The 17,526-nt window shown below is 46.1% G+C and overlaps 1 protein-coding gene across 2 annotated transcripts in view; it reads left to right on the top strand.

Annotated features, from left to right (window-relative positions):
- The window catches only part of TMEM94 (transmembrane protein 94), a 2,655,014-nt gene that overhangs the window by 2,198,952 nt on the left and 438,536 nt on the right, over positions 1-17,526 (top strand). For both annotated transcript variants that reach the window (XM_044084945.1, XM_044084944.1), the window contains one exon: positions 17,326-17,411. In XM_044084945.1, the coding sequence (XP_043940880.1) occupies positions 17,326-17,411 (86 nt within the window). The remainder of the gene's footprint in view (positions 1-17,325; positions 17,412-17,526) is intronic.

Raw genomic sequence — 17,526 nt, 5'->3', positions numbered from 1 at the left:
AGAGATTTTGAAATCAGAAGTAACAGTATTTGCACTCAGATATCTAATCTGCAGTGCTTACTTTGTTTGTAGTACCCCCTTATGTTTTGACAGAATCTTTTTCACCTGTCGTTAGCAGTTAACTTTGCTTGTAAGTTACACAAGTCTGTAATTTTATACTTGTTTTGTGTGCTCACTTAGTGGATTGGCACTGAACTTAGAGTGTAAAAGATGTGCTTTTCTTCCTAGTCCAGTGTAGGGTTGCCAACTGTCCAGAATTCTTCTGGACTGTCCAGAATTAAAGGATACTGTTTACTGTCCAGAAAATGGAGACTGCCTTTTCTGGACAGCATATTTTCCAGAAAAAATAAGTTCAACTATTTGTATCCTTGCACCTCACATGGAGCGCAAACACAGAAGCACATTTTCTGCTAAAATGTGACATTTTGTCAAGCCATGATATCAACCAATGTAAAAGACCCATTTCCACATTATTGCCAAAATACTCACTGCCACTAAATTGTAGCCGTATTTACTGTTTTCCTGCTGCGGTAGCATTGTCGCCTCACAGTAAGATGTTGTCCTGTTCGATTCTCAGCTAGAGCGTCTTCTGTGTGGAGACATGCGTGAATGGGCATACCTTCGTTGAAGGTTGTGCGTCAGGGCCGGCAACTCGACACGTAAAAAAAAAAAATCTACTGCCAATCATTAGCTGACCAGAGTTACGCTGTGGCAACCCCTAACCTGGGAAAAGCCGAAAGACACAACAACAACTGTTTTATGTCAAAGTCGTGTGTTGAAATGCAGTATTATACTTGCTGTAATATTTAGAGTTTTTTTTCTTTTCACTAAAACAGAGGAATATTTGATTTTTTTTTCAGGACACAACTGCCCAAATCAGGAGTTCCTGTAAAAAGGAATGACAGACACCACTCCAATATACTCAGTAGCAACTATGCCACCTTGTCTGTTGTGTAAGTGCTGACTTTTTCAAGCGGTGGAGAATAGTGGGGTCAACTGTAAAAGTTGCCTACGTCTCTGTATGTATCATCTACCCAACAGGAATGTTCACAAACATTAACTGTGTGGGTATATAAGTGTATCTGTGAACTCTAAGGAAATAAAACTTTTAATTAGTCACACTTGGACGGCAATGAATCGGTTTCCCTAATGTAACATCTGCTTTAAGAAACATGTCAGGTGCCCACAGGTGAAGTCTTTTTTTCCTCTTTTGTTCTTCTGGCTTCCGGATGAGTTTGAACTTTTGTGGAGGGTGCAGTATGGGTGCCTCAAGTATGACAGGTTTGAGTAGTTGTGGTAGTACTAACCCATGTCTTGACGATAAGTTCAGCAAGTATTAGTAACCACTCATTTCTAGATATGCTAGCAAAGAAATGGCTTGGAAGAAGTTATGGCTTTACTTAGCCAAAGCAGAGAAGGTATGGGGAATTCTGTGATTACTTTCGAACAACTGCAGATGGGGTCAGACATTTGTGTTGCTTTTCTTTCACTGTGTCAGCAAATAGAGTTCTGTATTAGCTGTTAGGACTGCAGTTGTAATATGGATAGAGGTATGTGGGTGTACAGGATTTCTAACAAGAAGAGTCTTGTGCACATGTTGTACTAGTAACGTAATAACATGAGATTTGTGACCTTTACCTTAGCAGTAATCTTAACTTTTTATAATGGTGAGATATTCATCCAAAGCTGTTCTAATAATCACCTTCATATTGGCACTTTTCATGTCATCATCATCATCATCATCTTCTTTCGGCTGTTCCAGTTAGGGGTCGCCACAACAGATCACGTGATGTTCATCGTGTTACCCTGCTGCAGTCATCACACTTGGGTTTTCCTGCCGTCAAGCGGCCCTGCAGTCGGCCTGAATTCCAAAGTCTTGGTCCGGCGTCTGTTGCTGTCGCTTCTTCCCTGACGTCAGAGTGCCAGGGGTATATAAGAGGCATCCAACGCCATTTTCTTCAGTCTTTCTTGCCGCGTGGTGCCCGAAGCAGAAGCAGTTCGCAAGTGCCGGTCGACTGATACCTGAGATTTTCGATTCAAATTTCAGTCCGAAGTCTTCAATAAAGCTAAGTACCCCGTTGGAGAACCTTTTCTTGCCTCAGTCCGATGTCAGAAAAAGTTAACAACTGCATTTCTTGTGGGAAGCAAATACCTCATAGGGACTTCCATTCCTATTGTATTCCTTGCCTAGGCCCAGACCACGACGTCACAGGTTGTCGGTTTTGTGCTAGGTTTATAAACAAACTATCAAACGCTGTTTTGACTTTGCACGACATTACTTTGGTAGGAAATTTAATTATATCATGCCGTCGGAGCAGCCGACGATCGGCATGCATAAAAAAACGCAAGGATAAGGACAGGCAGCCTGGGAACAAGCCAGACTCCGAGGCCTCTGCTGGGCCTTTCGCCGGTTCTCTGGTTTTCAGTGAGTTGCCTACGCAGCCCCTGATGACCGCAGAACTGGAACCCCAGACAGCTGCGGATTCTCAAGCGGAGTCTACTAGGTCGATGCAGCCATCTTCATTAGGCCCTTCAGACACTGGAGCAGAAGTAGACCCTGGTGCAGTGGGAAACACCTTTGGTTGCAGAAGGTGTCTTCAGACCGACTACACTCACCATTAAATCTTATGCTAAGCTTAAAACTCCTTTAAAACCAAAGAAGACTGTACATCAGTCTACAGTTCAAGGCCCCATACCTAAGAAACAGATGCTTAAGATGGCTGAAGATTTGATTACCCTAATCAGGGGTTCCCATCCCCCTCCTGATAAAAGACCAAGACAAGAGGAGGATTATGCTTCCTCTGACCAGGTTTCAATTTCCTCAGATTCTTCTGAGGAACAGGATTACACTTCTCCACCTTATGAAGACTCTGATGCTGAAGACTCTATTCCCTCAGCATCTCCCCCTGAAGACTACTCCTTTGGGGAAACTTTACATACCATGAGGGAACATTTCCACTGGGAAGGCCAGGACTACTCTGATTCTAAGAAAAGGCTCCAAGAGTTCCTTTTACTACCCCAGCACAGAGCTCTTGATTTCCCAGGGTCCTAAGGGAGCTAAAGCTTGTATGACTAAAAATCCTGTGCCCTCTGAAAGGGATTCCAGAGCCCTAGATAGATGGGGAAAGAAAATATACACCTCAGCAACTCTGGCTATGAGAGCATTAAATTGTCAGTTTCACATGCTGAAATATCAGCAATTTCTAATGTCTCAATTAAAACAAAAAATGAACACACATACTGAACAGTCTGAATTCAAGGAAATGCAGGATCTGTTGCATGCAGCTGAACAGGTGGGCAAACATACTTTACAATGTGGATTTGATTCTTTGGAAGCTTCCTGTAGAGCAGCTGTTACTGTCTCTGTCATACGTAGACATGCTTGGTTAAAAGAACAAACCCTTCCTGATCATGTTAAAGCAAAATTATTGAATGCACCTTTACAGCAGGATGTATTATTTGGTGTCAAAGCAGAAGAGGTTTTAAAGAAAATGGAGGATAAGGCAAAGTCTATGCAGACTGTCAAGGATTTTTTGCAGGTACAACCCCCTCTTTTCAGCAGAAATTGGCCAACGAAAAACTTGTCCTTTCCAGCTTCTGACAGATCACAGAGAGGCAAATACAGACGCCCAAGGGGCAGAGGTCAGTCACAAGGCCCTTACCAACCTCGCCAATGGGGTACTGCTACCCAGAAAGGAGGAGAAGACAGGCTCCAGGCTAGCAGAAGACAAATACAATGACTCAATCCTCAACTACCAAGCAAATCTCTCCTGGCAGCTCCCTTGGGAGGAAAATTAGCATTTTTTGCAGATAACTGGCACATCATCACAAAAGACAAATGGGTTTAAGACATTGTCTCTCAAGGATACAGATTCCACTTTCATACCTTACCAAGGATAAAAGGAATGCCAAACCTGCCACCAAATCAATGGGCAGAGGCACAAAAACAAATTACAGCTCTCATGGACATGAGAGCCATTCAGCAGGTATCTACACAGGAGCCAAGGACAAGGATTTTACTCAAGACTCTTTCTAGTCCCAAGAAAGGACAAAGCCTGGAGACCCATTCTGGATCTTTAAATTCTGAACACCTATCTGCAAGTACCAAACTTCAAGATGCTAACACTACAGCAGCTTCTTCCCATGCTGAGCAAGAATGATTGGCTAGTAATGTTGGACCTCAAGGAGGCATACCTGCATGTCCCTATCAGACAAAATTGCAGAAGATACCTCCGCTTCATTGCAGGTTCAACGCATTATCAGTTCTCTGCACTGCCCTTTGGCTTATCTACTGCGCCCAGGGTCTTCACAAAATGCCTGGCACCAGTAATTGCATACTGCAGACAAAGAGGAATTCAAATATACCCATACCTGGATGACTGCCTTATTTAAGCAGAAAGCAAGGACATTTTTTTAAAGCATCTGGCATTTGTCAAACACCTTCTAAGTTGCCTAGGGTACACAGTAAACGAAAAGAAATCAAAACTAGTGCCCTCACAAAACATAATATTCCTGGGTGCCAGCTTGAATACAATGGCCCAGATGGCTTATCTCACGCCAGACAAGAAACAACAGCTGACTCAATATTTCAAAATAATGGCAACAAAGACCCAACTCCCTGCAAGAAAAATTCTGCAGGCCTTGTGATTCATGGCATCTTGCATACTACTACTACCATTTGCAAAACTGCATATGAGGAAATTACAATGGTACCTGAAAAGCGTATGGCCTCAGCACAGCCACAGCTTGTAAGCAATAATACCACTCATTCCCTGCCTTCAACGGGAGTTTCTATGGTGGGCACAGGCATGTCACCTCAACAAGGGTCAGCCTTTCACCTTACCCACAGCCAGGCAAACTATCACAACAGATGCATCGGACTATGCTTGGGGAGCACACATGGCAGGACAGTGCACTCAGGGCAAATGGACTACAGATCAGAGGCATCTGCATATAAATCAGAAAGAAATGCTAGCAGTGCAGAATGCCCTAACAGCTTTCAAGAGCCTCTTACATCCAGGACAACACCACAGTAATGTGGTACATAAACAAGCAAGGGGGCAGACATTCCTACCCTCTGTGCAGGCAAGCAATCACCTTGTGGAACACTGCACTGTCTTACCAGGTTCAATTACAAGCACAATTCCTGCCAGGAAAGAAAAACACATTGGCAGATGACCTAACCAAAACATCATGGATCCACACGAGTGGAAACTAGATCCACAAGTATTTGCAGTGATAGCTCAAAAATGGGGACGCCCAGCCATAGATCAGTTTGCAAGCCCCCAAAGCTACCAACTTCAAATATTTTGCACAAGGACATTCCATCCACAAGCTTGGAAAGTGGACGCCCTCTCATTCAGTTGGAAAACATTAACAGTGTATGCCTTTGCTCCACTGCCTCTTCTAGCAAAGGTAATGCTGAAAGTCAGAATAGAGAGGCCACAAATGATACTCATTGCACCAGACTGGCCACGCCAGCATTGGTATCCAATTTTAAGGAACATGGCCCACGGCCCACATTTGATTTTACCACAAACTCCTCACCTAGCAAGACAATCAGATTCTACGCAGCCAGCTCAAGACTTTAAACCTGGCTGCATGGCAAATTACCTAAACAACCAGCCAACACCTCTATCCAAAACAGTTATGGATGTCATTCTGGAGGCCAGGAGGCTCAGCACCAGGAAAGCCTATTCAGACAAATGGAGAAGATTTTGCGCCTGGAACCAGGCTAAAGGCCAAAATCCCCTTGATCCAAACATTCCTCAGATTCTACAATATTTAACTGAGATGTTGCACAAAAGTCTTTCCTTTTCATCTATTAAGATCCACGCCTCAGCAATTTCAGCTCATTACAACACGGATTCTCCTTTATTCTCACACCCACTCCTAAGACAGTACCTCAGAGGGGCTAAGAACATAAGACCGCCAAGGAGAGCACCAACACCAACTTGGGATCTCAACTTTGTTCTGGAAAAGCTTACACTGCCGCTCTTTGAACCAGCTATCTGAAGTAGTTACTTCATTTGATCTGCAACCTGTGTGTGTCGGATCCGACCTCGGATCCGATCCGGCAGCTTTCCAAGCTCCAAGATTCGAGCTCCTAGCTCCTCCCCCTACCCATAATCCCCTACTACCAACCTCATTACCTCAGATCGTTTTTTGCCGCGGCTGAAGAAGCTTCCTTGTGAAGAGCTCCTGGCTGGGTGAGACCATTGCTAGTTTTAAACCGATTTTTCATTCAACGTTGTCTGTGTGTGTGTGTTAGTTCCCTTTTTCTGCTTCTTGTGTCCCTTTTCTGTTAAATTTATTACTAGTTTTATCTTCACTCCCCTCCCCCTCCTAGTGTTTGGGTGTGTGTGTGAATGATATCAGAAGGGCCTAAGGCCATTTTCTCTAAGTGTACTGAGTGTGGCCACAAGCTTTCTCCAGCTGATGGGCCACACTCAGTGCGTTTTGTACCTGGGGGCAGCCCATTTGTCAGAGGCCTGCCAAATCTGCTCGGCCTTTAACCCTCGGGCACTTCGGGATAGGAAGAACAAGCTGATCCTGGCGGGAAAGCTCCCCCAGGAGTCGGCTTCTTCTTCCTCTCCCGTTCGGGCTCCAGCTGCTTCAGCAGCTTCGGCGCCGTCTATCCCCTTAGCTCTACCCGGGACTCAACCTCCCTCATCGGGTTTGAGCTCTGGGGAAACTAGTGCCTCTTCCCTTAGAGAGAAGAGGCACAAGGATAAGGATGGACATAAGTCCCACAAAAGGCGGGCCGAATCTCATCCTTCGGCTCCGCCAGCAAAACTACTTAAATCTCCCTTGAGGGTCTCCAGATCCCCTCCTCTCTGCGCCGTTCGCCTTGTTTTTCGCCGGAGCTGGAGGATAGGTCTCCCTCGAGATTTTCGAGGCAGCCCGCCTCTACTACTTCATCTAGGTCAACCCGAAGCATCTCCGAAGCGGATATGGATCGGATGATGCGTCGGTTCTTACAGACCCAAATGCAGATGGGGATGCTCTTGCCTCCCCCCCTCTGGGGGGGAGTGCAGCCCCCATATTTGCCCCGATCACTCCTTCTCCGACTCGTTTTTGGGTCTCGGAGTCATCGGATCCAGGCCCTTTCAAACCCGGGGAATTGTCGGCGCCGATAGCGGTTGTCTCTTCGACGCCGACTATACCTTCGAGCTTGTCGGACCCGAGCTCTCAGGGCCGAGGGCTGAGCGTCGGATATGAGGGAGTTGCTGTGTCTTCGGCGTTGTTGGTGTCGGAGCACACCTCTGCCTCGGCGCCGACTGCATCGGCTCCGACCCCGATCCCTTCCTCGGATCCGAGGAGATTGCTCTCAGAGGCTGGTGAGAGTGGCTCTCCTTCGGCTTTTGAGGTAGTGGAGAGGGTACTGTCGAGGTCTTCCAGATCCCCGACCCGGGCTTCGGATCCACCCGTACCCCCACTGTATGAGGGTCTGTCTTCCATCATCCGTCCATCTGGACAGCCTGCCCAAGCCCTCCAGCTAGTTACCGTGGAGGAACAACAACCCGTGGACGAGCCCTCTTCGGACAGTCCCACCGAGGAGGTCCCTCGGAAACATCGGTGCAAAAGGAGGCACCTGGACTCCCCCGAGTCCATTACCACAGACACGGACTTAGATGATACGGAGGGTTCCCCAAGGTCACCCCCTGAAGATGTCTCCTTTGGAGACATTATGGAAATGTTGCGTATCAGAGGGGGGTGGTCAGCCCAAAAGCCCTCCCTTGATGAGTCCGTGTTCCTGGAGGCCTTTGAGGCAGGCCCATCTACCTCCTGGGAGTCCCTCCGGCCGACCCCCTGGTGGACTTAATTACCACCAGGGCTTGGAAGGAGCCCGACACCGTGGAGCCAATCCCTAGGAGCCCCGATAAAGTCCTCAGCCCACCCACAGATAGACCGTCTTGGGCCAAAGGAACCCCCGTTGATGCTATGTTGGTGGCGGTGGCCACCAAGAAAGAACTTGCGCAGGAGAGTTCTTCGGTTCACCCGCCGGATAAGGAATCTCGAGCGCTTGACCGGATTGGGAAGCGGATGTTTGCTTCAGCGACCTTTTCCATAAGGGTGCTGAACTATATGGCACATACCATTAGGCTACATCGAGACTTGATTAAAGAATACGCTGCAGCCCCCCCCCGGAGTCCATGTCAGTCCCAGACAAAAAGGTTTTTGAGACTCGAATGGGCACTCTAAAATCCATCTCCAATACATCTATGCGGCTTCTCTCCCATGCAACGGAGGGAGCCGCTAGAGCTAGCGGAGCCGGGGTCGTCTTGCAACATCTCTCCTGGCTCCGTCTGTGCGACTTCACGGACCCCTTCAAGGCATCCTTCACGAACACCCCTTTTGACGGTTCTGCCTTGTTTGGCAAAACTGTTCGCGACACGCTGGTCCAAAGCGAAAAGGACGGGAAGACGCTGTCTGCCATCTGAGTCCGCTTCTCTAATCCCCAAAGATCCTTCTCCAGGAATCAGAGGGGACAAAAGAAGCTGTGGTTCAGTAAGTCTCAGCAATCCCATCCTGCTGCGGACCACTCATCCTCTAGCGGCAGAGGAGGACAAGGTGGACGCCGGCCCAGAGGCAGAGGGGGGCCACGTAATTTCGGGTCTAGAGAACCTTTCTCGGACAGACCCGAGCAACAGCCCTGAGGGCTTGCCCGACTCTCCCTCTCCGGAGGCAGTCGGGGGGCGATTGTCGGAGCACCTGTCAAACTGGGAGTCCCTTACAACAGATCGATGGGTGCTCCGGATCATATCCAGAGGTTACTCCATTCCATTCATAAACCTTTCCCCCAAACCCAGACGTCTCCCCGATGTCCCACCCGATCAGAGGGAGGCAGCGGCTTTGGAGATTTCAAAGCTGCTAAGAAAAAGAGCCATCCAGCCCGTCCCCCCAGACCAGTCCGGATTGGGTTATTACTCCTGGTTCTTTTTGGTGCCAAAGAAAACGGGGGACCTCAGACCTTTCCGTCCTGAACCTGTTCATACCCAAGGAAAAGTTCCGGATGGTCACTCTCCAATCAATTCTCCCCCTGCTGCGGGAGAACGACTGGATGTGCTCGCTAGACCTCAAGGATGCGTATTACCACATATTAATGGACAGACAATCCAGGAGGTTTCTCCGCTTCCGGCTTGGAGCCAGTCATTATCAATTCAGGGTTCTTCCATTCGGCCTCACCTCAGCCCCCAGAGTGTTCACCAAGGTCATGGCAGTGGTTGCAGCCCACCTGAAACTCCAGGGCATTCAAGTCTTTCCTTACCTAGACGACTGGCTCCTCACCGCGACCAACAGGCATCAGCTCTGTGCGGCGAGAGATTATGCTCTGTCTCTGGCCCACAACCTAGGCATCTCAGTGAACGAGCCGAAATCCTGCCTGTGCCCCACTCAAGCCCTAGAATTCATAGGGGCCAGGTTAGATACATGAATCTCCAAAGTTGTTCTAACGTCAGTCAGGCTGAACAGCTTGTCGTTTCAGGTGTTAGCCCTTCTTCGGAGCCCTGCTCCTCCAGCGGAGTTAGTCCTGAGGGCACTGGGGTCTATTTCAGCAGCGATTGGTCTCTCTCTTCATGCCTGTCTGCCAATGCGCATATTACAATGGACCCTTCAAGTCCAATGGTCCCTGTCGATCCACCCATTATGCATGCCAATACCCCTGAGCAGAGTGTGCAGGGGCTCCCTTCTGTGGTGGTTACAGGCACAGGAACTCAGAGAAGGGAGACCCTTTGTGATTCCTCCGGCCAAAGCCACGTTGACCACGGACGCTTCTTGCCTCGGGTGGGGGGGGGGCATTGTTCAGGCAGATCCGTTCAAGGCACATGGACTTCCCTAGAGACCGCATTACATATCAACGTCCTAGAGATGAGGGCGGTGCTTTTGGCGTTGCAAGCTCTCCACGACCTTCTTCCCATAGGGACTATTGTAATCCAGACGGACAACATGTCAGTAGTCTGGTATATAAACAAACAAGGAGGGACCAGATCTTAACCCCTGTGTCGAGAAGCCTTGAGAGTGTGGGAATGGGCGATTTCCACCAACCGCTTTCTGATAGCAATGCACATTCCAGGGCGGTCCAACATATTAGCGGACAAGCTAAGTCGAGTGTTCCTCACTCCATATGAGTGGTCTCTGAATCCATCTGTTGCGAAGCAGATCTTCCACAAATGGGGTCAGCCTCACTGCGACCTTTTCGCTTCTCCTTTAAACACAAAATGCAGCGAGTACTTCGCGATAGTTCCCCCCAGAGGGGAGACCCCCAGAGACGCTCTAGTCCATGCTTGGCCTCCCGGACTCCTTTATGCTAATCCCCCCTCCCACTTATGATGAAATTCATCCAGAAAGCCTGTCGGTTGGGGAGCAGAGTTATCCTCATAGCCCCATTCTGGCCTCTGGTTCCCCTTTCTGCGGTCTCACAGTGTGGCTTCCCCATGGATTCTGGATCCCAGTCCAGACCTAATCTCGCACCCAGCAAGATGCCATACCCCAAACCTGGTCAATCTCAAACTTGCTGCTTGGTTGATCCAGTTCCATTAATGGCTAGGACTCCAGGTATCTCATCCCCCGTTAAGGCCATTCTGGTGGCGGCTCATAAACCATCTACCAGGAAACTTTACAACAGTAAATGGAAACGTTTTTCCATCTGGGCCAAAGATAAAGAATTGGACCCTTTTACTGTCCCTATTCTGACTATTCTGGACTTCCTTTCCCTGCTTTTTAGACAGGGAGCAAGTGCCTCCACAGTCAAAGTGCAGTTGGCGGCCATCTTCCATTTTCACGTGGGGGACGGCATAGGCTCCTTAGCATCTACAAAGTTGTGCAAAACCTTCTTAAGAGGCGTTTTTCTTTTGAAACCACCTGTCAAGACTGTGGTTCCCCCGTGGGATCTCACTCTGGTCTTACAAGCCTTAACGAGACCACCTTTCGAGCCTGCGGCCTCAGTTCCGTTGAAGTTCTTGTCTTGGAAAACCGCTTTCTTAGTGGCTATTACTTCAGCCAAGAGAGTTTGAGAATTACAAGCTCTGTGTATCAAACCTCCGTACCTTATTTTTCACAAAGATAGTGTCCCTCAGGACTAACTCGTCTTTCTTGCCTAAGGTGGCTACAGAATCAAACATTAATCAATCAATAAATCTTCCTGTATTTTTCCCAAATTTTCACAATAAAGGAGAATATACGTTGCACAAATTGGATGTACACAGACAACTGCATTTTTACTTGCACAGGACTAGAGATTTTCGCAAGTCGGACCAGTTGTTTGTTTCTTATGCAAAATCAGCCATGGACAAGGCAATTGCTAAAGTGACTGTAGCAAATTGGATCTGTCAGTGCATTATGCTGGGATACACTTCATCTGGGAAGCCAGCTCCGGTTGGCGTCCGTGCTCATTCCACAAGATCTGTAGCTACCTCAACTGCCTTTTGGTCTAGGGTTCCAGTAGACGATATTTGTTGAGCAGCTACCTGGTCCTCATCTCATACCTTCATTTCTCATTACAAACTGGATATCATTTTCAGGAGTAGGGCTTCTTTTGGCTCTGCGGTGCTTGGGAATATCCTTCCTTAAGGACCACCCAGGTTCTTATAGGTTAGCTGGGGACTGTCCCACAGGTTGCAGATCAAATGAAGTAACTACTTCAGATATAGAAGTTATGTACTCACCATAACGTTACATCTGAGTAGATACTTCATTTGTCTGCAGCCGACCTCCCCTGCCATCCCCCGAACCTCGGTAATTTTTCTGATCATTTGGAGTTGGTTTCTGTCTCGAGTTGGTGAGGCAAAAAAAAACGATCTGAGGTAATGTGGTTGGTAGTAGGGGATTATGGGTAGGGGAGGAGCTAGGAGCTTGAATCTTGGAGCTTGGAAAACTGCCGGATCGGATCCAAGGTCGGATCCGACACCCACAGGTTGCAGACAAATGAAGTATCTACTCAGATGGAACGTTATGGTGAGTACATAACTTCTATTTTTCAGCTGATTTAAAATTTCTTTCATGGAAACCTGTCCTGCTACTAGCAATAACTTCAGCTAGAAGAGTCTCACAGCTACAGGCACTAATGGCAGTGGAGCCTTTCCTCATTTTTCATCAAGACAGAGTCTCTCTACAAACTAACCCTTCCTTTATGCCAAAGGTGGTATCCAGTGTGGCCCTAAACCAAACCATTAATTTGCCCTCCTTTTTCCCAAATCCCGAGAACAAAGGAGAAAGACTCCTGCACTCTTTGGACATTCACAGGCAATTACATTACTACTTGGGTAAAACTAAGGCTTTCAGAAATTCTGACCAGCTCTTTGTAGCCTATGCTACAGGATCACAAGGAAAAGCTGTCTTAAAACAGACCATTTCTAAATGGATAGGGCATTGCATACGTTTCTGCTACACGCATCATGGGAAACCGGTACCTGCTAACATTAGGTCCCACTCCACCAGGGCTACAGCTACATCAGCAGCCTTTCTCAGGGGAGTGCCAGCCAAGGATATTCTGGAAGGTGCAACTTGGAGTTCAGTGCACACCTTCACCAAACACCATCACTTACCTCTATATTCTAAGACTAGAACTGGTTTTGCCACTGCAGTTTTGCAGGGCCTACTAGCTCCTTCTAACCCTGTTTAACTCCACCTCCCATCCTTAGCTTTGGGATTCAACCCAAGTGTGATGACTGCAGCAGGGTAACACGATGAACATAGTACACTTTTGTACCTACCATAAATGTAGGTGTTCGAGTGTTCATCCTGCTGCAGTCCAGGTTACCCTCCCTCCATTCCCTCTGAACTAGCTGAACCTATCTATACCACTCCATCCTATTCAACTTCTGTGGTGTATTTGCTTGTGCCTAAAGGTATTGTTTTATTTTTATCTATATATATATATATATATATATATATATATATATATATATATATATACATTTAGTTTGCTATTAAAATGTCGAACGGCACTACGTCGACTGTACTATAGTGGAACACAGAAGTTTAAAAATAGTAATGTCGATGACAAAAAAACAATCTAGGACTGTGTTTTAACATGGGTCGAGGTAGGGGAGATGTTTGTAGTTCTGAATAATACTGAACACCTACCTCGACCCATGTTAAAACCATTCTTAGATTGTTATTTTGACGTCGACATTACTATTTTCGAACTTCCGTGTCCGACTGTAGTACAGTCAACGTAGTGCCGTTCGACATTTTAATAGTAAACCTATATATATATATATATATATATATATATATATATATATATATATATGTTGCCTACCTATTGGGGGCACCTGACATCTGAGGCAAGAAATACTGAAGAAAATGGCGTCAGATGCCTCTTATAATACCCCTGGCACTCTGACATCAGGGAAGAAGTGACAGCAACCGACGCCGGACCAAGACTTTGGAATTCAGGCCGACTGCGGGACCGCCTGACGGCAGGATAACTCAAGTGTGATGACTGCAGCAGGGTGAACACTCGAACATCTACATTTATGGTAGGTACAAAACTGTACTTCATTTCTTCCTGTCCTCTGCATCTTGCTCTGTCACCCCAACCACCTGCATGTCCTCTCTCACCACATCCATAAACCTTATCTTAGGCTTTCCTCTTTTCCTGTTACCTGGTAGCTTCATCCTTAGCATCTTTTTCCCAATATACTCAGCATCCCTCCTCAGCACATGTCCAAACCAACGTAATTGTGCCTCTCTGGCTTTGTCTCCAAACCTTCCAACCTGGGCTGACCCTCTAATATACTTATTCCTAATCCTGTCCACCCTCGTCACACCCAGTGCAAATCTTAACATCTTTAATTCTGCCACATCCAGCTCAAACTCCTGTCTTTTTGTCATTGCCACTGTCTCCAACCCATGTAACATAGCTGGTCTCACTACCCTCTTGTAGACCTTCCCTTTCACTCTTACAGTTACTCGTCTGTCACAAATCACTCCTGACACTCTTCTCCACCCACTCCATCCTGCCTGTACTCTCTTCTTCACCTCTCTTCCACACTCACCGTTACTCTGAACTATTGACCCCGAGTATTTAAACTCATTCACCTTCGCCACCTCTACTCCTTGCATCCTCACCATTCCACTAATCCTCCCTCTCATTCACACACACATATTCTGTCTTAGTCCTGCTGACCTTCATTCCTCTCCTCTCTAGAGCATATCTCCATCTCTCCAGGGTCTCCTCCACCTGTTCCCTTCTCTCACTACAGATCACAATATCATCTGCAAACAACATAGTCCACGGGGACTCCTGTCTGATCTCGTCTGTCAACCTGTCCATCACCATTGCAAATAAAAAAGGGTTCAGAGCTGATCCTTGATGTACCCCACGTCCACCTTAAACACATCCGTCACTCCCACCGCAGACCTAACCACTGTCACACTACCCTCGTACATATCCTGTACCACTCTTACATACTTTTCTGACACTCCTGACTTCCTCATACAATACCACAACTCCTCTCTAGGCACCCTGTCATATGCTTTCTCTAAGTGTACAAAAACACAATGCAACTCCTTCCAACATTCTCTGTACTTCTCCATCAACACTCTCAGAGCAAAGATTGCATCTTTAGTGCTCTTTCCTGGCATGAAACCATACTGCTGATCACTAATCATCACGTCCCTTCTTAACCTTGCTTCCACTACTCTTTCCCATAACTTCATGCTGTGACTGATCAATTTAATCCCTCTGTAGTTACTACAGCTCTGCACATCACCCTTATTCTTAAAAATCGGTACCAAAACACTTTTTCTGCATTCCTCAGGCATCCTCTCACTTTCCAAGATTTCATTAAACAATCTGGTTAAAAGCTCCACTGCCATTTCACCTAAACACCTCCATGCTTCCACAGGTATGTCATCTGGGCCAACAGCCTTTCCATTCTTCATTCTCTTCATAGCTATCCTTACTTCCTCCTTGCTAATCCATTGTACTACATGATTCACTATCCCTACAGCATCCAACCTTCTCTCCCTTTCATTCATCAACCCCTCAAAGTACTCTTTCCATCTCCTCAACACACTCTCCTCGCTTGTATGTAGGAATATGTTTCCCTCATTATCCTTTATCACCTTTACCTGCTGCACATCTTTCCTAGCTCGGTCCCTCTGTCTAGCCAATCGGTACAGGTCCTTTTCTCCCTCCTTAGTGTCCAACCTTTCATACAACTCTTCATATGCCTTATCCTTAGCCTTCGCCACCTCCCTGTTTGCCATGCACCTCATCTCCTTATACTCCTGTCTACTTTCTTCATCTCTCTGACAATCCCACTTCTTCTTTGCCAACCTCTTTCTCTGTATACTCTCCTGTACTTCCTCATTCCACCACCATGCCTCTTTGTCATCCTTCCTCTGTCCAGATGTGATACTAAGCACCTTTCTAGCCTTCTCCCTTACTAGCTCTGCTGTAGTTACCCAGCTATTTGGTAACTCTTCACTGCCACCCAGTGCCTGCCTTAACTCATCCCTGAACTCCACCTCACAATTACCCTTTTTCAATTTCCACCATTTGATCCTTGGTACTGCCCTCACACTTTTACTCCTCTTCTTGATAACCAACGTCATCCTACAAACCACTATCTTATGCTGCCTAACTACACTTTCTCCGGTCACCACTTTACAGTCTCCAATCTCCTTCAAACTGGCCCTCCTACATAGATATAATCCACCTGTGTGCATCTTCCTCCACTCTTGTATGTCACCCTATGCTCCTCCCTCTTGTTAAAATATGTATTCACCACAGCCATGTCCATCCTTTTCGCAAAATCCACTACCATCTGACTTCTGCATTCCTTTATTTAACATTATACCTACCCATCACTTCCACATCCCCTCTCTTTTCCCTTCACCAACATGCCCTTTGAAATCTGCTCCAATCACCACTCTCTCACCCTTGGGTACAGTCATCACCACTTCATCGAATTCACTCCAAAATTTTTATTTCTCATCCATTGCACACCCAACTTGTGGAGCATACGTACTAACAACATTCATCATTACACCATCAATTTCCAGCTTCATAAACATCACTCTATCCGACACTCTTTTCACCTCCAAAACACTCTCTTCAGAATAACTCCTACGCCATTTCTCTTCCCATCCACACCATGATAAAACAATTTGAACCCATCTCCGATACACCTAGCCTTACTCCCCTTCCATCTTGTCTCTTGCACACATAATATACCAACCTTCCTTCTGTCCATCATATCAGTTAGCTCTCCCCCTATACTAGTCATACTGCCAACATTCAAAGTTCCAACCCTCACTACCACAATCCTAGCCTTTCTTTTCTCTTCCTGCCTTCAGCCATGTCTTCTGCCTCTTCTCCTCCTTCGGCCAACAGTAGCCCAATTTCTGCCAGCACCATGTAGGCTAACAGCACTGGTGGAGGTCGTTGTTAACCCGAGCCTCGACCGATCCGGTATAAAAATGTTTCTTGGTGTCTGCATGAAATGTTTTGGCGAAGTTTTACGCCGGATGCCCTTCCCCATTTATCCGGGCTTGGGACCAACACAAAGAAATACATTGGCTTGTGCATCCCCAATGGCTGGGTTATTGGCACTTTTCATGTACTCCACCAAAAGCAAAACAATATTATTCACTATTTTATTGTATTATTTGTACACATACTTAAATATTTTAACAAAAGTTAAGAATAAATTGGCCGACGAGATAAGTTGCCCATCTTCTTGCATACTGGATAAGCATAACCTAGAGGTCATAGTTAAGGTTTTTGGAATTGCATATTGACTTTCATAAAGCAGTCCCCATTAAAAATGTCTGCACTGACAGACTTGAATGAAAGCAAAAACTATTTAGACCATTATACAGAAATCAATTTCACAAATATACAACCATAAACCATACTGTACAATACAGTAGCACAGATATTGTAAAAATTACTTTATCATGCTAATCGCATGATCATCTCTGTTAAATTTGAACATTAAGCAAACTTTGGTATATCAGAAACCATTAAAATTGCACATGTTTTGCTTTCACGTACATGTCCAGAATTTTTGACATGAAAAGTTGGCAACCCTAGTCCAGTGGTGCATGTGTGATGTTATACTGACAGGAGGAACACTAACCCTCAAGAGCAACAAGTTAGATAATTGTCAGAACTATGCCAGCTTCTCAGAAGTTAACTACAGTGATCATTCTTGCAGATCATCTAATATGGTGAGTACTTATTTTTTTTATTTTTTTTTTTTACTTTACAGTTAATTCATTCTTTTAGAGCAGTTAGCAGTTAAAGAACACTGAATCTTCATGTTTCCATGTGTGATACATCATTCACTTTTACTATCTCCTTTCCAGTTTTTGGCCTGTCTTGTACAACTTCCTCCTCCTCTGAGCACCACTGACATCCTTTGGCTGTCCTGTTTCTGTTGTCCTCTACTTAGGTAAGCTGTGAACAGATTAAGTTTTCTGTTTTGTTTTTTCCTTCTCCTTGAGATTTAATAAAAACACACATGCATAATGTTGATTGCTTTGCTTTTAATCAATTTTATTTATGCA

Source organism: Protopterus annectens, chromosome 10.part0, assembly GCF_019279795.1.
Source record: "Protopterus annectens isolate FY-2018-M chromosome 10.part0, PAN1.0, whole genome shotgun sequence".
NCBI classification, from domain to species: Eukaryota; Metazoa; Chordata; order Ceratodontiformes; family Protopteridae; genus Protopterus; species Protopterus annectens.
The sequence above is the reverse complement of the archived record's forward strand: the minus strand, read 5'-3'. Positions and strand labels throughout refer to the sequence as shown.